The sequence below is a fragment of the Simochromis diagramma genome, unplaced genomic scaffold, assembly GCF_900408965.1.
Source record: "Simochromis diagramma unplaced genomic scaffold, fSimDia1.1 OVJJ01000343.1, whole genome shotgun sequence".
Taxonomy (NCBI): Eukaryota; Metazoa; Chordata; class Actinopteri; order Cichliformes; family Cichlidae; genus Simochromis; species Simochromis diagramma.
The window spans coordinates 3,011,701-3,033,668 of NW_024386831.1; the positions used below are offsets into that span (position 1 = coordinate 3,011,701).

The 21,968-nt window shown below is 43.0% G+C and overlaps 1 protein-coding gene across 6 annotated transcripts in view; it reads left to right on the plus strand.

Moving 5' to 3' along the window:
• Nucleotides 1–2,162: 2,162 nt before the first annotated feature.
• hecw2a (HECT, C2 and WW domain containing E3 ubiquitin protein ligase 2a) overlaps nucleotides 2,163–21,968 on the plus strand; it is a 46,800-nt gene continuing 26,994 nt past the window's right edge. For 3 of the 6 annotated variants that reach the window (XM_040027476.1, XM_040027480.1, XM_040027481.1), the window contains exons 1-9: nucleotides 2,163–2,712; nucleotides 12,819–13,440; nucleotides 17,346–17,453; nucleotides 17,683–17,777; nucleotides 19,005–19,071; nucleotides 19,487–19,656; nucleotides 19,976–20,115; nucleotides 20,262–20,362; nucleotides 20,451–21,304. In XM_040027476.1, the coding sequence (XP_039883410.1) occupies nucleotides 13,062–13,440; nucleotides 17,346–17,453; nucleotides 17,683–17,777; nucleotides 19,005–19,071; nucleotides 19,487–19,656; nucleotides 19,976–20,115; nucleotides 20,262–20,362; nucleotides 20,451–21,304 (1,914 nt within the window). In that variant the 5' untranslated portion in view covers nucleotides 2,163–2,712; nucleotides 12,819–13,061. The other 3 variants (XM_040027477.1, XM_040027479.1, XM_040027478.1) reach the window with 3 other exon arrangements.

Genomic DNA, 21,968 nt, shown 5'->3' on the forward strand with positions numbered 1-21,968 from the left:
ATCAGAGACAGCTGATTGTTTTTATTCATAATCATCTTCTGTACAAACTTGTGATGTTTAAAAGTGTTTACCTGGTGATATGAAATGTTCTTACTGCAGTCTATAAGTGCTTTACAGTTCAGTGGTTCCACTTATCTTGCTTCTGCCTACAGTGACTCTAATACCTGTAACCTCCTGCTAGCTGGTCCTCGTTGTGCAGAACTAGTTAGTCCTCTAACACATGCTCATACATCAGGCAGTTGGAAACGTCTTGTTTTGTTTATTCACGTTTTCTGAAGAGGCTCTGGCGTGGACGAGTATTTAATCCTCAGGTTTCTGTGTCGGTGTGTCAAAATCAGTCGCTTTGATGTTTTTCTATCTCTCACATTTTTATCTGATGTGACTGTAAATGAGCAAACTGTGCAATTTTTTTGGCACTGTTGTTGTTGGAATAAAACCGCGAAAATGACTGTTGTTTTTGTTTTTATTCTGTAGTGATGTGATTAGTTATTGTTACAAAAGCATCCTCGGGGCAGTAACAGCTGAACTTACCTTGAGGTATCCAGAGACTTGCTGAGACATCAGTGTGATTAAGATCGATGCTTCCCTGCTCATAAAATTTAAAATTTGGTATTCAAAAGATATTTATATGGAGGGACGAAACTATCAAAATGAAGTATAAACTAATAAACAACATATTTTAGACATTTATTTTTATTTTATTTTTTGCAGTTTACTTTATTATATTTTATTTTATCTATTGACTTCTCCATTGTATTTTCCTTTCATTTATTTTGATATTATTTCAATCCATCCTTACATATTGCTTCAGTCATACAGATGTTTTCTTTTGAACATCCATCTATTGAACTTTCTGTGTTTATAATTTGACAGTTTTTGTAAATCAGGGTGCAGCTGAAATAAGCTTTTATTGTGATTTTAATGTGACTAAAACTATTTTAAAAGTAGTGAATGATGATTAGTAGTAGTATTTCAGGCTATACCTATAACTGTTGACCACATATCAGCGTCTCACCGGAAAATACTCTTTACACTACACTTTCATGCAACACCAAAGACTAGTATGTAAGAGATGGGCATGAGGGCACTAACTAATCAGTGAAGTCCTGTTAAAGCCTGAAATGCTTTATCCTCCTTTTTAACTCTAATGGGAGCATAATTTGCAAAACATACATCATTCTGTATTAAATTAGACCTCAAACCTCAAACTGCAGACTTGAATCATAATGTCATTAAGTGTCATGGATCAGGCCAGCTGAGGGCCATCTTCCCTACACAGCAGGATTATTTTTTCAGCCAGAGCAGTCTCCCCCTGCTGGTCATCACAGCCCATGCAGTTTTTAAGAGACCGGTTCACCGTTTCTGCATTACCTTCTTCTGTTTCAGTTTGGCACTCTTGCTGCACGCCTTCTATACAGTCACCAGAGGACTGTGTGTGCCTGCCATCACCTGTTTATCTACAATCTGAATCACATTATTAAAGGAACCAAGCCAATGTTTCTACAAACTCCACTCAATTTTACTTAACAAAAAAAAAAAAGTCTGTAAAATGAAATCGGTTATACCTTAATGACTACAGAGTTTTGGTGATACATACGGAGAGCTTCAGAGGCTGAAAGCAAAATAAATAAATACATAAAAATTTTAAGAAGTTTCTAATTTTTGAATATTTTCATAATTCATAGCAAATTTTAAGCCTAATCATTTTTTGATGCATTTATTTAATTTTATTTAGTAGTTTATTACATTAAATTCGCATAAATGAACCCACCAAATATTACTTTCTTGGAAAGAAAAACAACTATATTAACAATATTTATTATTTATAACTGCTACAGATGTTTGGGTTTTTTTGCGGGGGGAGTAAAATTGTTATATACGTTTTTAGAGGCCCGTGAAACATGAATTTGTCATCTTGTGATATTTTTAAATTTTATTATTCTTTGATTTTGTCAGACTTGGTCCTCTATAGAGCTTAAACGTTTTTAAATATAGTGCTTTAGTACTGTGTGTGTCTGTGGTGCAACTGTGGTGCAACTGTAGACAGGTAGACAACACTAAGCGCAGTCTCACTCTCTCTCTCGGTGGGACGTGTCCAGATTCACGCCCACTCTGGCATTTTCCCACATTAATATGCAGCGTATATACTGTGCGTTATCGTCAGTCAAAAAACTACATCTCAGGCTCGATGATCCTCTGAAGAAATCCCTCCGCGCCCTGAAGAGGAGAAGTCGCTCCTCTGCAAACACCCTGCCGTTACGCCATCCTCCGGCAGGCTACGCTTTTCTCGTCCCTTCCTGGACTGACAGCAGCTGCTCAGCCCAGTCAGGTTTTGAGCATCTGCTGGGACTGCTGGGAGGACGTCGGCTCAGACTGCAGCGCACTGCGATGCAGAAGAGAGGGGGGCACTGAGGCTGTGATGCCGGAGCTGTAATCCGTAAACCTGTGCGGACGGAGCGCAGGGTGGAGCTGGCGGAGTTCGTGCGCACACCTCTGGAAGCTGCTGCCGAAGAGGAGCCTCTGCAGCGCCGCAGCTTTGCACCGGGAACCCGCCTCGGTACGTGACTCCGAAACCGAAGCTGCCCCGGATCCCACAGGGAGGGGGGCCGTAGCGCGGCACCCCGCCCGTCTCGCCTCATTTGGACCGCACGGACCTGAGCCGTGATATTCGCGCACGGAACCCACCGAGCAGCCCGCACCTCTGCGCCAAAGGTAAGCAGCTCCGCGAGGCGCGGGGGCGCGTGCAAGCGCTCGTGGCTTCCAGCAGGCAACGAGAGCCTGTTGATGATGATGATGATGATGATGACGATGATGAAGGTGCTGCTTAGAGCAGCTGAACGCGCCGCTGAAGCGCCGCAGCACCGACTCCGCGCTGCTGTTCGATCGATTTCTGTGTCACGCGCGTGTCTCTGCACAGACGCGCAGAAAGGGGAAAATGACGTAGGGAATTCCCACAGTAATCCAATAGCGCGCGGCGACACCTGCACATTCCGCCAGTGCGGCGCGGCCTGCAGCCGCGCGCGGCCTCGCCAGCGGCGCGCGCGCGGACTGAAACGATTAAAGTTGGATGCGAGCCGTTATGTAACGTGATTCTGCTGACGCGGTTCGCCATGAGCGGGGGTTACCTCCACGTCCCCGCGGCTCGGGGGTGCTGCTCCCTGTTTACGTCCACGGCGGTTCAGCTCAGCCCGACGGGATCGATCTGAATCACAATCCATGAAAGTGCAAAAACATCACCTCGTGTGTCTCTGCACTAATGAAGTCCTCACCTGTTTATTTAAGGCAGAAGGTATTGGGGACATGTGGCAACATGTGGGCTTGAATACTCAGTCTACGTTTAATTTACCTGATGTAATTTTACATGCACATTTGAATTTTTCTGTTTAATCCGTAGAGGATAAAGTTGTTGTTTCTCACACTCACAACAACTCCGTTACCACTGGATGTAGCTCAGGATGCTGTAGGGCCACAAGGCTTACCTCTTTATGTAAGACTGTACATGATTTTTATGCCTCCTCCCCCTGTCCCACACACTGAGGCACTGCTGCACTCTTTGAGTGGCTCAGATATTCAAAATTCAGCATTTCAGGGAATGCCAAACCTTTAATTTGCATCATCAAAGATACAAAATTTGTTTAGTAAATTATACTCTTATACTTGTTGTCTCACATTTACTTTCTTGTCATTTGGTCACACTGGTACACTGCCATGGTGTGCCATTTTGTGGCCCAGAATGGGGGCTACCACATTAGCTACACCCACCTTCAGAGTGGTCCAGTCTGACAGTGTAGATGCGCCAGCAGTGGGTTTAGTGGATCAGTGTTAAACACCAATGCTCCAGAAAGGGTCAGGGTTAGAAATGTGTTTCTAGTCCACGAAATAAATTGTGGTTGAAGAGTGTGGGACAATACATGAATGATGAATCACATGAGTCACATTTAACGACGTGATAAACACAAACATGATATTTGCAGTTTTACTGGTTTTGCTGCATTCGTGCATTGAATTCATGATTCCATCACTGGTTTGTGGGATAAGCGAGCGGTGACAATTTTATGATAGAAACTAGTTATTTTCTGGGTCAGCTTCCAGTGTGATGATGAGAGGCAGTTTTGATTATGTAGCTTCACATCACAGCTTAGCAAAAAGCCTTTCTGACTTTCAGCCATCAGGTAGGTAAACAACCCCACAGCAGAGTTATACTGTCCCATTCAGGCCCCAATCTCCCCATAGTTTCCCCTTTAATTTCAACATATTTGTGGTCCTAATTGAGTTTTGCTGTTGTGGAGCCTGCAGTGTCTTTGCTAAATTCCCCTTTGGGAACAACTTTATTATAAATTGTTTATGCTTTGATCTGCTTTCAAGGTAGGGGTTTGGATGAAATCTGCAAAGCTGCAAGCACGCTCAGCTTTCTCAAAAATCTGATACTTGAAACAGATGCGTTACCCGAGATGAACTGGAACATGCAGAATTTCTGTTTTGCTCTTGCAAAGAAAAGAAAATTTCCCCACTTGACAGAATTTGACGAGGTTATGGGGGGAGGTTTGGTCCTGATATCTGTCCTGACTGAGACCCTACAGAGTCTTTAATGTTAGCTGCACGTAGGTCTACTGACTGAGGACTCAGTATACAAAGTAATTTGTATATTGTGATGTGGAAAAACAGCATAAACTATCTTTTTCGCTGTTTGAGTTCTACATATGTCTCTTAAATAAAGTACTGTAGTAAATGCATGTGTGTTGTAATTGTTCTTCGAAAGCATATTAATATGGGATAAGTGTGATTTTCCCACTTTAATATGAACTGGATACACAGTACATTATGATTGGTGAAAAAAATAAAGCAGATGTGCTGCAGTTTGGAGAGAAAACCCCAACAATCAGATCATTTCCTGTTAGCAGCACTTAGTGACTGTAGGGAGGAAGAACTTCCTTTTAACAGGAAGAGACTGACAACAGAGCTGGGATCATGAAAGGACAGCCATGTACTGTGACATGCTGGGGATGTGAGAGGAAGATGAAAAGAAAAAAGGCAAGCATAGAGAGACCATGAATAACAAACAGGTGATATGGCTTTTTGTTTTGTTGTCTACCTCACTTCCTGTTTATTTTGAAATCTTAAATGCGCTTTAGTGAGGTCATGCTTTAATGAGGTCATGCCATTTTTCTTCTATACCTCTCTATCTTAGACCGTATATTAAAAATGGCTACTGTGACATCACCTTTTGGTTTTAGACTCCATATCTTGAATCATTTAGTCTGCCACCATGTTGTCTTTTTTGGAGCCAGAGTTGACCATATCTGGACGAGGGGTTGGAGTGCTAAGTTATCAGCTAATGCTACCAAGCTTGGTTATCAGTCTGCATCTATAAACTGGACAGGGTTATGTGCAGGCACAGATATCTACAAATTAAAGATAAGTATAAGACTGGAGGTCTCCTGATGTTAAAGAGGGAGTTCTTCCACCCCACAGTCTCCTAAGTCTTGCTCACAGGGGAACGTCCAGTCACTGGGGTTCTGGTGCTGTATGAATGAAAACGAGTTGGATATGATATCTTCAAATAGTATCATAGCAACAGTTCAAATGGTATTTAACCTTTTATACAACTTTAACTATTAGTTAAGCGTTAAGGCAGGGTGTGCAGTTTTGTGGTTTGTAACAAAGTGAAGTGGAGCTGTATGGTGAGAAAGAGCTGGGTTATTGTTATCATTAAGCACCCTTATTGAGTCTTTTTTTAGATGGTTAGAAATAGAAGGAGACGATACGTCAGATGTTAAAATGGGCGAGGGATAGAGGGCTGTGTCACCCTGCAGTGATGTCACGAAACGGCTGACTACTTTATGTGCAGGTCATCATTAATCCATGATTAACTTAACCCGCGAATAGCCAGCTGTCTCCTTTGGTTATTATAATTGTTGGTTTTGCAGATATTCACATTTCTGTAGCTGCTCTGTTAATATGAGATTCCTCTGTGGGTCTCAGCCTGATGCGCTAAGAAACTTTAGGTTTTGTGCTCGAATTTTAAGCATTTGGCTGCACAGCATAAATTTGTAATGATGGTCTGCACAGTCACCGGTGAATGAAGATGAGGAGTTAAAGTAAATAAAGAGAGCAGAATACAAATGCCTCGAGCGCAGCGTCTGTTTACAGTTTTTACACATCCACAAACAACCCACATTCCCATTTATAGTAAGCATTTTAAACTCGGAGATATCAATCAGCCTTCCAGCGTAAATGCTATTTTTGACTCCCCGAGGCCTGTCACATGGAGGGATACCCCCCCGAGGAGTGACTCATCCTGGACATTTACTCCCAGGGCGATGTGTTTAGAGGGAAAAAATACCCCGAGTGGGACAGCGCTGCACTTTTTCTGGGAAATGGGAACACACCGGCACTGAAATACGTGTTCGCTCAGACTGACTCACAAAGGTGCATCTTCCAGTTTTAAACCTTTAAACAAAAGCATGTCTTCATCCACCTTTAGGGTCATCATGGAGCTCAGGGAGAGGATATTTTATGGTGCTGCATCTTTCTTGTGGATAGAAATAAGTGCTTTTAGTGTGTAAAAGTTAGGGTTTTTTTGTGCTGGTTGTGTGATTTGTTCCTAACTTTGTGTGCCAAAGTGTGTGTGTGTGTCAGCAGAGGGACCCCTCTGTGCCCCTGTGGAGGTGACTGCAGCACTTTACAGCCTGACAGAACGGGCACCTTGGGGAGCTGGCACACACAAACGTGCGCACACACACACACACACAGGCAGAGAAACAGAGGGGCAGAGAGTGAGAGGTGGAGAAATCCCTTTACTGACATCATGGCACCTACAGCTCACGGCACGTATCCAGATGGTGAAACGCAGGCGGTGAATTCAGCGATTATTTTCATTATTGATTCGTTTTAATGTTTGATGACCTGAATATTTTCCACTGTTAATTGTTTTCACCACCGAAGATCATGAAACTGGTGAAACTTGACCATCACAAAACCCGAAGTGATGTGCACGAGGAGCTGCAGGTGTAACGGGTGCATCTGTCTACGAGAAAATGATTGGTCGACAGATGATGTTGGGTCAGAGCTCCTTACGGGCGCCTATTTGAGCTCCGTGTGTGTGTCCTCAGGTCCAAGCCAAAGAAAAGCCTTGCTTGTACTTGTGTGTCAAGTACACAGACACTCAGATACCTGCACACATGAAAACACCAGAAAAGCAGCAGCAAAGGTTTTCATTTCTGATTGTCAGTTGTAAATTTTTTTTATAAAATGAAGCAACAGCTGTGCATAGACTGTATATAAAAGATGCACACACTTCCAGGTCTGAAAAGTGAAGTCAGCAGGGGGCGACTCCTGTGTTTGCGAAAACAAAAATTTATGATGTTCTGATGGTTTTATGGTCTCAGTTTTCAGTTCCAAGTCTTATTGAAAGCAGCGTGATGTTCATTTTGTAATTTATGATCTCCATTAGCGTTCACAAATACTATAAAAATGCTCAGCTCGAGGCTTCACAGCAGGACTTCACGAATCAGTGGGTGGTTGTCCACAGTTTATCCAAAAAAGTGTTTTTAAATCACTGTATTCATTTTAGAGGGGGAAAGAAAATAGTTGGTTTAGCTGCACAACATGAAGAAGTAAGTCAAGTACAGTTGAATGTGCAGATCTCTGGAGGACTTAATTTTTGATCCTGCAGAGCATCTATCCACGGGTACATTTCCTATAGAGAACAAAACTTTTTGGTTTTTGTACAAGGATTTAAACATGTTTAAGCAGCCTCGAGTGGCCATGAGAGGAACTGCACTTCAACGGCAGCTTTATTCTTCAGGCCCAGAGGTTAATGCAGATGTGGTGGGACCACGAATTGGCCTTAAATCCATCTGTGTTTTTCTTACTGCCAAGTAAAGGTTTAGTAATTTGCTCAGTAACAGATGGTCACTGTCGATTTCAGAAAATGTTAATCCCACTGAGTAGAGGTGTGTTTGCTTGGGAGTATTTGCAGTGAAGGATTAATACACATTTGTTGCAGGGTATTTGCAGCAGGACAGTGTAACTTACGTGAGATAATGTGAAACAACAGAGTTTAAAGCAACAGCAAATCTTGGTAGAGATAGAGCTCAACCCCAGCTTTACCCCTTACTGTAGTGTCACTTTTTGAAGTTGTTCTGTTACTTGCTGTTTGAACCAAAGCTCCTTTTTAAACTCAGAAAAAGATCAAAAATGGGGTTACAATAGACTCTTTTACAACTTTAACTATGTAAGAAGGTTTTGTACAATTTAATAGGTCACGGACTTGACGAGTAGAACCCCATATTTTTTATGACTGGCTAATCTATTCTGGAGGTTTGCTTCTGAATGCCTGTTAGAATGTAGTTTAATTATATGAGAGCATGTTTTATAGCAGGTATGTACAGAATCTCAGAATTCTGACTTTAATCTCAGAATTTTGACTTTTTTCTCAGAATTCTGAGATTAAAGTCAGAATTCTGACTTTTTTCTCAGAATTCTGGAAAAGGAGAAGAAAAAAGATGTGCCCACTTTTTTTTTCTAGTCCCCTATACTGCATTATTTCTAATGGCCAGCAGGGGGCGACTCCTCTGGTTCCAGAAAGCAGGCAGATTGTATGGGAGTCTATGAGAAAATGAGCCTCCTTCTCACTTTCTTTAATGAGCTCTATAAATGTCTTGCTAATGAGTTTATGGTCTCAGTCACTAGTTTTAAGTCTTATTTAAAACAACATGATGTTTTTTCAGTAAAATACGATCCTATTTAAAGTAAAACAGACAATATTTGAGGGTATACTTTAAGGTGGGACCTAACTTATGATTGGCAGGTGCATATCACTTTTTTTTAAAAAAGCAAGATGGCAGTGACTAAAATGTTCAGCCTGACATTAAAAAAAGCTTTTATTTTTAAAAAAATACAAACACTGACATTTGTGGTTTTTGTTTTTAAGGTGTCAGAGTCTCGATTCATGTTGGAAACTGCCATTTTGCTCAGTTTTATAGGCTTTTAACTGTTAGTGAGGAGATATGTCTTGACAGCAGAAGCATGCTTTTTAGTATTAAATGAAAGAAAGGCAAAGAAAGTGTAATGAAATGGCTCACTGGTATGTTTTTGAACTGTGGCTGTGACAATAAGATACATGAGGCTTTGGAGAAGAAGAAAAGTAAATCCAGAATCTAACTAAACTAAACTCGATCAAATTCATTAATTGCTTAACCAGGGGAAAACTCGTGGTGTGCGTGCAGTAGAGCGGTGCATGTGCCTTGTGTTGAGAGAACTGTGAGCTGTGCAAAGGGAGATGTACAGCCATAATGCTTCCATGGTGCCTGTCAGTCATGCCTGTCACTTGGGACGCTGGAGTTTTCCAGCTTCACAAACAACACTGAAAACGACCTGCCACGAAGAACGGCACGACAGCGATACCTGAATACCTAAACCTGCCATCTGGTTTTGGGAGCGTTCTCTGAAGAAACTCTTTTTGACAGGATGCGAGAAAACAACTATCCAGCAGAGTCTGGCACACTCCATCACCTCCTCTGCTGCAGATGTGTCTGCTGTTAGTATTCAGCGCACAGCGGTGCACTGTACAAAGTATTCAGTGCCTAATAACAGAGCAGCGCTCAAATGACGGCATTTGAGACATTTATCATCCCTGAGAAAAGCTGTTTGATTTTGGGGTTCTCATGCAAGGCTTTATCTATATTCACCTTCCTGAGAATCAATCACTAATCCAGGTCAAACTGTGCAGGGCCGGGCTTCGGGATTATAATGGAAGGCAGGAGTCTTTTCAAAGAAAAAAAGCACTGGAATGGGTCCAGATTACTTAATGCTGTCTCCTGAGGTCATGGTTTGTTCTGTGCTGTTTGGAGCTGCTGCACGCACTCCTCATCCTCTCTATTTTAGTGAACAGCCACGGCATCTCCCGCTACACATCGGGGTTAGACAATGCCTGGCAAGAACTGCAGGAGGGGGCCGATTGGACCACAGGAGCGCTTACATAACCACCAAGCAGCTTCATATCTATTTATTTTTTAACTGAAGATGCCTCTGCTTGCTTATGAATGTTACCTCTCTCCCCTGCTCGTGCTATATGACTTTGGCCATGTGAGCACGTGATCTGGATTTACGTATTCCTGCATCTGTGATGAAGGTTTTATTCTGCCATAAATCCCTGTACGAGGTCTGGGCTCGGTAATCTCGTTGAGTCAGGGACGTCCAGGCTTTCCTCATGACAAATGCAACAGATCTTATTTCAGCATCAGGCCCGGGATATTTCAGAGACACGCATGAATCACCTTCAGATTGATTTCCTGCTTTGCATGGTCAAGAGTTTCAGCTTACCTCATGGTCTTTGAGTGGAAATGAAACACTAATGAGAATGTAGTGAAAGACAGAAAGGAAGATGGTATTACTGATAAGAGGAAGCATTTATAATAGCAGCTGTGTGAGGTTTATACCCACTGTGAAGATTCAGTGTCACTTTCAATTTGATTCTTTTAGTCAACAAAGAAAGATGGAAGTAGACGAAGGAAAGAAGAGAGCGTATGGCTGGAAAAAACACACTAAAATCAATGTTTAAGGAATATTTCAACATAATTGGGATGGCAAAAAAACTCAAACACCCTTTTTCTGTGCTCCGATATGGAGGACCAAAACTGCCAAGATTACAAATAAACTTTAAAAAAAAAAAATCCATAAATACAAAAATAAAATAACTTTACTATTACTGTTGACTTCATAGTTAACTAAACAGTATAACAAACAATTACATAATATTTAGGAATATCACAATACCAAAATACAAGTAGAATTACGTGATTCTCGATACACTGAAACAGAATGATTGTCCCAGTGCTTAAAGATAAACTGTTTTATTAAAAGTCATTTTAAATCGCTGACATAGTGACATGGAGCAAAGCTGATTTCACAGTGCCAAATGAAAAACCAGAAAACATACGCTGATACCAAAACCTTTAGCCTATATCAGGAGCTTTATATAGGGGAGAGCAGATATTTGGATCGATCCGCCCACCTCTAGTTTTTACCACAGATATGATTTGTCTTTCAGGTGAGGGATGTTACTCATACATATGTGTGAATGCATCCATGTGCACTGTGAAATAAGACCAACATAGAATTAGATAGTGCTGTTTGTACTTTAATTTATGCCATGAACTTTGTGACAAATACGTAACTCAGATGAGTTCCCAGCTTCATTGTGCTGAACTCCAGCAGGTAACTTAGGTGAGGTTCAGGTTAGAGTGATCCTTTAAGACGATGGAGCCGGGCAAGCACCTGCATGGGCCACCATAGGGGCAGCCTGGTCAGCGAACTGACCAGTAGGGAAAATGTTAGATAGGACCGTTGCAAGCTATTTATTAGCTAGTTATTATTAGTCATTAACCAGACTTTCAGAATAAAAGCGTGGTGATTATCCAATAATATGCATGTACATTTGGGTGGAAGTTAAGACTGCAAAGGTAAAGAACTGAAAAGTCAATGTATCTATCTATCTATTTTTTTTTAATGTAATAGCCTACATTTATTTAAATGTTGGGGTGCATTTAATGGCATAATTATTTACTAAGTCATTTATTTATTTATTTTTCTCCATAGTTCTTTACAGTCATTTTTATTTTTTGGTCCAGATTAAAGAGCAAGCAGTGAGTTGTAGACCTGGTTGGCAGATTAAGTTACTTCTGGAGACTCGGTTTCATTTCTTTGACCTCCACCAGGTCACCCGCATCCTTTCTGCAGCTGGAGTTAGGTTTTGATTTTAAGCCAAAAGGTGTTACCTTTCAAATTAAATCTCATAGACATAGTTTTTGTTTGAGTGTCACAAATAAGAGACGTCCTACCTGTAACCCTTGCAGGCTGCAGTGACTTATCATAAGATAAAATGAAGCTCAGACCATCTAGTGATTCTTGTTTTTTTTTTAATACCATTAGTTTGACAACCCACTTTGAGGTCTGCAGACGAGCTGACAGTTTTAAAATGTTACCAGCGGCTCGGTTCTCGAGGCATACTTCAAATACCACAGCTATCAAGCTTAGCTGAGACTGCAGCCCACATTATTTTCCAGTGACTGCACCAGGCATGCGTTAGCTAAATATTACCAAACCTTTTCTACCCTTAAGAAAAGAAACACATACACATTTACCGCTAATGCTCCTCAGTCTAACTGAAACCAGCCTCCCCCTGGCTAGACTCTGAAGTCACATGGCATCCTTTCTTTAAAAACAAAATGGCTGTGGTTGAGACTCTGACAGCGCTCCCAAGACACTTCCCAAACTGGCATCTGCTGATTGAAGAGCTTCCTGGGAGGCAGATACAGCTGCTTGTCGCCTCTCTCCTTTCTTTTACTGAGGCAGCCTACACTGACTGAAACCTTGTTGCAGACACGTGTGTGTGTGTGTGTGTGTGTGTGTGTGCTGTTTTAAAGATTTCCTTTTCCAGCGGTCTCGTAGAGATAATGCATTCCAAATGAGATCATTTCAGCCTGCTCTTCTCCTCATGTGGGCTGAGTGTTTCTAGCAGAGAGAGCGAACACACGGTACACATCGTTCATCATTCAAAGAAGTAAATAGTGCATTAAATTAATGAAAGAAAACTTAAAATGAGTGTTAGAATGGTGATGTTGGAAGAGGAAGGTGCCGGGTTACTTGTGTCTGTGACGGCTTCTTTGACAGCAAACAGCCTCTCAGGTGACGGATGTTTGTTCAGCCATTTGTTGATTGCAGTTCGCGCCGTGCAATCACTGCTTTTGTTGTGCCAGAGCAATTTTGTAGCTCACTGAGTTTTGTCTGTCTTTCTTTTCTTTCTCCATCCTCAGGTTCTTAATGCCACTGGATAACATGAACTAAGTAAAGAGTCGACTGTTTGGCTTCATTAAGGGACGAAAACGGATGAAAATGGACAGCTTTGTGGATCAGGAACCCAGACATCACTTCTAGACAAGAGGCAGATAAATCAGAAACATGTGTCATCGCTTTGGTGACCGTCCGGCTCAATAAGAAGCTCATCTCTGCCTCTACTTCTCAGCTCTACTCATTAACTGCTTTCACTTGTTGCCAACATGCGTCCTTCCCTCGCCACAGCGGTCCTGCCGCCCAGGACCCGTTCCCACAATCCACCCAACCTGCCCGTTGGGGGCCGCGAACACCTGTCGGCCCCACGAAGGCGCAGCCCGCATCTCCGGCACACCCTCAGCCCGGAGAACCTGCGGACTCTGGCGGAGAGGGGCGGGGCGGCTGTAGATACCGTGTCCGTGGTGAGCAGCCCCATCGGGCTTCCGCGGGCAAACAGCGACACTGACCTGGTGACATCCCAGAGCCGGTCCTCGTTGACAGCGTCCACTCTGGAGTACACGCTGAACCGTGGCCAGAACCTCGTCATATCCTGGGACATAAAGGAGGAAGTGGATGCTACAGACTGGATCGGGCTGTACCACATCGGTAAGATGATGCAATGGCAAGTAAAGGAACTTTAATTTGTGTCAAATCTCAAGTCAGTGCCTCCCAGCACATTAAGAAACATTACAATATGGCTACATTAGAAAATTATTGGATTCAGAAGGAAATGCAGCAAGGCGATGATCCTGGTATCTAAACATAGGTAAAAAAGCTGTTTAATAAAGCCGCCTATCCAACACAGTGATACAAGCCTTGAAAATTTACACAAAATGCACTTTTTAAAGTTTTCTCCACTAAATTATGAGAAAACCAGTCAATCATCCAGGCTACCAGTGATTTTTTCTGCTCATCAGAGACATTAAACTGGGGCATTTTATTCAAACTATGTTAGATCACAAAATGCTGATGCTCAGAACTGCTTATAAATAAAAAATGTGCGAAAAAAAACGGATTTGGCTTCAGATTGTGAATTCTGTTGTGTGTGTAAAACGGATCATAAATTGAAAATGTCATGTGGACTTATCTCCTATACTTACGACATATCCTGGAGAGGAAAAAAAAGATTACATTTCTGTAACTCTAAAATATTACACTTAGCTTGAGCACAGAAGTTTGCTTGGTTTCATTAAATATCCTAAAGTTACTGTAGAAAAGCAATCAGCTGATTCTGAGGGGGTCAGATGGGAGCTTTTCTCAGATTTAATCAGTCTTATATGGGGTGACCTGAAAATGACACACGTCTGGGACAGCTTATCTCTCAGATCAGTGTTGATGCTGTTATAATGCTGATATCTTTGCAGAGGCGAGGTGTATGTGCTCAGACAGTAGAGCAGGTCCACTGATTGGAAGGCTGGCGGTTCGATAGTGTTCGACTTCATCTCAGGGCACTGTCATTGCAGCCTAAACTGAACTTAAGTTTTGCACATTAATAAGCTCAACACTGGTGTTAACGCAAGGGGTAGCAGACCTGTTTATCCACTGTGCTCTTCTGAGCTCATCTTTGTAGCTGTTTTTAGGTGATGCCAGCCCCGATGGCTCATCATACAATCTACTCCCTTTGATTTTAAAAGTAAAACACGCCTGGCTTTCTGCTTTCCATTGTTAAAAGTACTGTTAATACCCAATATAGACCTGGAAGGGTGGATAGAAGAGGTGGTGGCATTATATGTCAATATATGTCAAATCCATTGCTAGTGACTCTGTAACTCTGACAGTCCATAAAGGTAAAGGCTATCAACGTGGGTGTCACATATTGGTTGGCTGTTACAGACCCCACTCGCCTCAGATGTTTTTCTGCAGAAAGAGTCCTCAGCTTTCAGGGTATGCTGGATTTAGCAAATACAGGGCCTAGAAACTCAGAATCTAATCCAGAGTTAGTTTAGCTGTTCAAATTGTTGTCTTTATATTTAAGAATTTGGCAAAAGTATAAAAAACTAATATACCACTGAAAGGAAACTAAATTAGACTATAACACTCAAATCTACAGTTTGATTGCTCTGGACGTTTCGATAGGTCGATAACTAGCTCTAAATTTTGAGATAATAAACTAAAATTTTGACTTATGGTTAAGAAAATGTGTTTTCTTTATTGGCCTCCATAAATTTCTTCCCACTTCCCACGTATGTTATCAGAATCAGCAGCACAAAAACGCGCCAGCTAAATGATTGTTTTTCCCAGTCACTTTAACTTTTACATGTATTTTTACCCCTGAATCTGTTTTGCTGAACTCTTTGGCAGCTCGCCGTCATTCAGAGCTGACTTGACCCTGCGTGTCCTCGAAGCTTTTCGGCTGATCCTGATGTTTTGTTATCGAAATCTGTCGATAGCTTGGTGCAGAGTCTCGTGCAGGAGCTTCCAGCAGCGAGTCAATACTGAAACATTAGCTGTTGAGACTTTACACCGGGCCTGGAGGCTGAGTCAACGTGTCACGGCTCTGCCTCGGTGTACGATAACACACACACCATCACAAAGCACGCACGAGCCGGGTGGTCTCCAATAATGTCCGCTAATCCTGCTTAGAGACAGGAATCTGACAGGGAGGAAATCCGTCGACCTGAGTGCTGAAGAGGGCTATCGGGCTCACGCAGATCTGTCCACGATGGTGAAAGCTAATACAGGAATCAGAGTGTGAAACCAGCACACCGGTGATCAGTCCACTCTGTTTTGATCACGTAGTAAAGATCCAAAAGAGATCTGCTGCTCTGTGATTGAAAGCAGATTCTTATTCTTATTTTTTTATGTCTGAAAAATCTAAGTGTGGTGTACTGTCCACCATGCGTGTTTACACACTGCTGTGATCTCAGCTTCTTAACCCCCTCTTTCAAGCTGTTTTTATTGGCTGTGCACACATGACTGGTATGGGGCTTATGGGAAATGGAGTATTTCTAATGGTGCTGAGGTATTTAGCACAAATATTAAAAAGTGCACAGAAGCGAAGCTTGAAGTTGCTGGTTGCTGATGTGTGTGTGTGTGTGTGTGGGCCTAATAATAAGCTGTAAGTATAAACATCCAAAATTGCACCGTGATCAGGTGCACACACATCAGGTGCACACACAGGTAACCATTAAAAAGTATCCCACTCTAGCACGTCTTTTAAGACACGGCAGGCTAGAATCTGTGCAAATATACAGAATATTTTACCTCATAAGCCAAATTTTGCTCAGGATACAGCAGTCAAATGCCCTTTTGGAGCAAAGTTAGTGTGAAATTACTGCCTAATGATAATGTTAACCTGCTGCACGGCAGCTCATAATAAGCCAGAGTGTTACCTTCATCTGGGTGCACAGATATAATACTCCAAATTGGCACCCCATGGTTTAGGCGTTAAATTTCCTAATGAGGGGCTGCGAGGACATTAATCAGGGTCAGATGTATGCATGAGTCTCGTCTGCGTCATGGTGAACCCAGTTTCCAACTCAAGTTTAAATTTTTGTTTCTAACATAGTTTTTGAAAAATATTCTGACCACATTAAACACGGGGATCTCTGCCACGGTCATAAATTTGCCTTTTCATTGTTCACTGAAGCAAATAATGAACGTTGTCTCTTTACCCCAGATAATTACAAAGTGACGTTGAGGGAGAACTCCAACTCTGAGAGCTGTTCGTCAGCATGATGGACTGTGTTAGTGATGGATAATGAGCTTCAGAAAACAATGGGCGCCTTTGGTTTTGGAAAGGTCAGACAAACCTGCCGCACAACAGACGGCAGTAAATTCTGGACGGCGTGAAATTACTCCTATAAAGGACTCGACTTCGTGATGGTTTTAACTTGTTTACCAGGCGATCAGTTTAATTTCTGTTGACCTCTAAGACTTAACCCATCTGGATAAGCTGATTACATTTTCCAGACATTTCCTTCCTTGTTGGGAAAACTGTCTGGGAGGAGGAGACGGTGCAAACTGCCGGTGCCTGGTGGGGCGTCAGGTCACTTCATATCGATCATAAGGCCGCCAGGACTTCATTACCTTCTCCGGGGTCTTATACCCCAGAGGAGACACCACTTTCCTTGACTAAGCAGACATTCAATGATAAGCTACCTGCCCTCCCCTCCTCGCCTCCCCTTCAGACACACTGGCATGCTCACACACACACTTCCACCAGTCAGCTGAGTTTGGTGCTTCATTAATCTGTGCGCAAAAGTGCTACGTACAGCGGAATTCCCCCTCCCCGTTTTTAACTCAGAGGAAGTTTGGAGTTTGTCCTTCTGTTTGGAGGTTACAGGGAGGCTATTTTGGGAATGGATTTCACTGATTAAAGGCAAACTTGTGTTTTGGAAGACAGAGTCCGCAGACTAAACACGCTGAAAGGCAGAACAGTTTTGCACTGCAGCGGCACAATGCAGAGCATGCTGTTTGATTTAACTCACATTCTTTGGTCTAAAAATAAATGCTGCAAGAGCCGGATGTGTCTAAAGCAAGAGTGAACTAACACATTTACCCTCCTGCAGATGAAACCAGTCCATCCAACGTGTGGGACTGCAAGAACAGAGGGGTGAATGGCACCCAGAAGGGTCAGATCGTGTGGAGGCTCGAGCCCGGGCCCTACTTTATGGAGCGTAAGTTGGTTATTGAAAAGTATCTCTGCACTTCTTGCAGTTCTTGCTATAAAATATTTAAAATGATCTAAATGGGTCGCCAGTGATGATTTAGACCTCACTGAGTGTAAAAATTACCTCCAAATCAAAGGAGAACATTTAGAATGAACCTCCAGGTGCAGCTGAGCTTTAAAGATTTTTCCATGTGATGTTTTTAAAGGGCTGTAACTCTTTTCTGCTTCCTCTGCAGCTGAGACAAAGATCTGTTTCAAGTATTACCACGGAGTGAGCGGAGCCCTGAGAGCCACGACCCCGTGCATCACTGTGAAGAACCCAGCAGTCCTGGTGTGTGAGGAAGGGATCGCACTGATCAATCACTCTGAGATTTATACATGTGAAGTCTGGAATATGGTGGAGATAGCTGGTTATGATTATCGTGATTGTAATAGCTCCAACCATAAAACAACAAAACAAACCAGACTTAAATATCATTAATGTCCCCTTCAAGTTCATATCCTTTAACACCTCTGGACTGCATCCAGCTGTTTCTGTTATTTGTGGATGCTTTCCTGGGATTCCCGTTCTTGGTATTTGTACGTATGTGTGCTGAATTTCGTCCTCTGTATTAAACGTGAACTCTTGAATTTCTGACAAAGCTGCTGCGCAAAGTTGAGATCTTTACAGGAGGATTTTGCAGCAGGACTCCTCTCTAACAGCTCTGAATGGTGTTCCCACGGCCTTCCTGACCGGATGTACCATGTTTCCGCTTGGACATTGTGGATTCTCAAGCTCAAACTACCATTTGATCGCTGAGTCGGAGACATGAAAGTTGAGTCAGTGGGAAATCGTCTGTGAGAGTTTTTTGACAGCAGTAATGGAAACCTACCCTTCTTTACCAGGCGTGGTTCTTTGTCACTTCCTGTTTTTAAAATAAAACCTGAGTTGAAGACTCATGGTTGTGACACACCAGGAGAGAATCCCAGATGCTCAGATGGAAGCGGTCAGAATGGACTTCCAGGATATGACCTAAAGCAAGCAGCAAGCCTGGAAGTGCTCCTTTGAAAGGAAGATCAGCTTTACTCAGGAGTCGTGGACCTTCTCCAGTTTCTGAAAATAGCAGATGTGGGTGGTTTTTGGATATTTCAGTATGCAGGGCTGATTTCGAAGCCATTTATTTCACGTTTCTGCACGTTGAGCTATCAAACAATGAACTGCCTTCATTGGCTCACTGTCTGCCTTAAGAAATCCTGTTATTTATCATTCTCAATAATGGAGCCTCACGGTGGTTTATATGGCATGTTTCATACTTTTCAGTTGATTGATGACTCAATATTGAGTCGTCTGTGACCGTAATCAATCCCACATAAATGCTGAGATTTGGCTCCTCGCTGATGCACTGCTGTCTGCGTTCAGTTCTAATTTATTCCCTCAACCTTCAAAGTCGTGTCCACAGTTATGATTTCAATTCCTGTGAATTCAGTAGGACGTGTGTGTGTGTTTGTGGTCCTTGGAAAATATGTGCTCCATGTGTTTTATAGCATCTAAAGTGTGACGTTGTCTCTTCTATCTCAGGTGGAAGGGCTGGCTGAGCAGGTCGGAGTCGAACATCCTCGTAAACTGATCAGCTTCACTTTGACGGGTGAGTTTAGCAGTTTTGCTAAATGCCTCTTTTTAAATATTTCCAAATCTGGAAGAGCTACACCATAAATCCCAGAACAGATGCTTGGATTTTAACCGAGTGATCCATCTTATCTTCATCTGTGTCTTACAGTCCCTTTGGGAAACAATAGAGTAAACTCGAGTAAACACAGAGGCCTTGGTATTGAAGGGTTTTTTTCCCCACCAGAGAGACTCTGAAGTTTTTATCAGTTTCCCAGTGATGATATCAGGTTCAGTTTAATTAGTTTAAAAGAATGGGATGTCCACCTCACTTACCCAAACCACTCGCCTTTGTTAGCCATGATGCATCTGCAGGTCAAGCCGTGCACAAGCAAAGGAGCGAGAACAATCCTTTGCTTTGATATTCGTCTCTCTCGTCATCTGTTTTGTTGCAGACCTGCGTGCTACTGGCCTGAAGAAGGGGATGTTTTTTAATCCTGATCCGTACCTGAAGATGTCAATCCACCCAGGGAAGAGGAGCGTGTTCCCCGTCTTCAGCCATCACGGGCAGGAACGCCGATCAGCTATCATCGCTAACACCACCAACCCCGTCTGGCATGGAGAGGTGACGTCGTTTAAACTTTTTCAAGCTCTTTTTGAATGCTACTTTGCACTACTGTTAATTAAATGCATTTATATTAAAACAGGGGACTATATCATGCCCCAGGTTTTGATAGACTGGCATCCAGGATTGGTATTTAATACAGACTGATATTGGTCTGTTTTTGGCTTTTGGCTAACCTAAAGATAAAGTGCCTTGAGTTTTCTGCTTGCACCCCATAATCTCCAGTAAGACTGTCTTTTTGAAATACTTCTAGCATCAAACTCATGATGTGTTTCCCTCTTTCGTTTTTTTGCACATCGATGCTTTTGCCTCTCTGCAGAAATACACATTCGTGGCCCTGATGACGGACATCCTCTATATTGAAGTGAAGGACAAGTTTGCCAAGAGCCGACCGATCATCAAGCGCTTCCTTGGCCAGCTTACGATCCCTGTGCAGCGGCTCATTGAAAAAATACCCGGGTAGGTGGAAAATGTGCAGACACAGGCGAGTAGGAGCTCACTCATAGAGTCACGCACACAAAAACAGACCTTCATGTGTACTTTATCTGTGTGTGCAGTGTAAAAGACACACAGGTCTCTCTTTTTTTGCTTCTTTAACTGTGCAGAGTCCAGCCGGTCAGTTTCTCTCTGTGTCGACGCTTGCCCACTGAGCACGTTAGTGGACAGCTGCAGTTCAAAGTTGAGCTCACCTCGACAGGACCGGATGGTAAGTTTGCCTCTCAGCTGTGGTTAAATATTCATGACTTCACATTTTCTTGGAATTTGTTTTCACTAACATGTTCTCCCGGCTGTAGGTGCCTCTCCTGACTCCATCATCGGTGTTTCATCCTTGAATGGAGCTCCAGGGACTCCTTCTGATGATGAAGACCTGCCTCATCACCTTCCAGGCTTGGTCTCAGCAGGCCTCTCTCCTACGGGCTCCCAGGGCTCCCAGGGCACGGGGGAAGGCGCTACCGCAGCCTGTCTGGAAAAGGAGCTGCCTTTCATCGGAGCAGAGGGCAGATTTGGGGATACTGAAAGCATTGCAGGTCATGAAATGCTCCAGGGGTCATTCAGTGAGAGTCTGGATGCTATTGAGGCCCCTAAAGGACCTGGTGAACGACCTCTGGGTGCCGCCTCACCTAAACTGCGCTCTAGTTTCCCGACACACACAAGGCTGAGCGCCATGCTGCATATCGATTCAGACGAGGATGAAGAAAGATCCGGAGCCAATGACATCACTCCGGTACCCCTGTCGCCGCTGCTAATGAACGGAGAGCCTCCTGATGCCCGTGGTACTGATGAAGACGACACTGAGGGGCAGCAGGAGCCTGAGCGACCGGTGGGGTCTGTGTTGGAGGCGGGGCCAGTGGGTGGAGGTGCTAAGGCAGAAGACACGGCCCCCGAGGCCCAGGCGGCCGCAGAGGCCGTTGCTGGCATGGACTTAGAGGATGTTTTGGAGCAGGATGTTTTCCTTGAAGTGGAAGAGGTTCCATTCACAGAGGCTGCGTCCCATGATGCTTTGCCAGAAGGTGGAGACGCTCCTGAGCAAGGAAGGATGGCTGGCGAGGAGCCCTTATCAGAGATCGATAGCTGCTCAATGGCAACAGCCCCCCAGACGGTCTTCTCATCTTCAGACAGCTGTCCAGTCACACTGACCACCGCTGTGGTGCGTTCACGGGAGCAAAATTTACTGCTTTGTTTGAACCATTCCTGCAAAAACATTAAAACACAAAAAGTTATTCATTCCAACCACCAGAAGTATTTGTTGAATTTAGATGCACTTCGCACACAAACACAGTGTCACTGCCTAAATCTGCCATCAGGGAGCAAAAGAAGTTAACTTGCTAGCTAAAAGCATATGAGAAACTTACTCAGCTTTTCACACTGCTGATGACTTTATGATCTCAATTGCAATTGGAAGTGTAGACTTTTTTGCCACGTCCTGTTATAATTTGTGGTCATTGCCAAGTTTTTAGCAGCCAGGAGTGTCCATATCCAGATGAAACCCCAGTAAGCTTGGTTTGCGTCCTGCGTCCAAATACTGGATGGATATGGCACACTGATGGACATATCTGCTAGTGCATCTAAGAAAACTAAAAGCACAGTCCTCTTGTAATTAAACTCTAAATTTAGATTCTAGTTAAATGTGTTTATTTCTGCTGTAAAATCTGACATTTTAACACAGCAGTCTATAAGGACTGAGTCACATTTGGAGCCAGCCTCCAGTGGCCATTCAAGGAACTGCAGTTTTTAACACTCCCACACTTTTAGAGTGGACAGCTGGTAAGTGTGGAAAGTCTGCTGTACATTTAATTAATTACTAAGTAAAG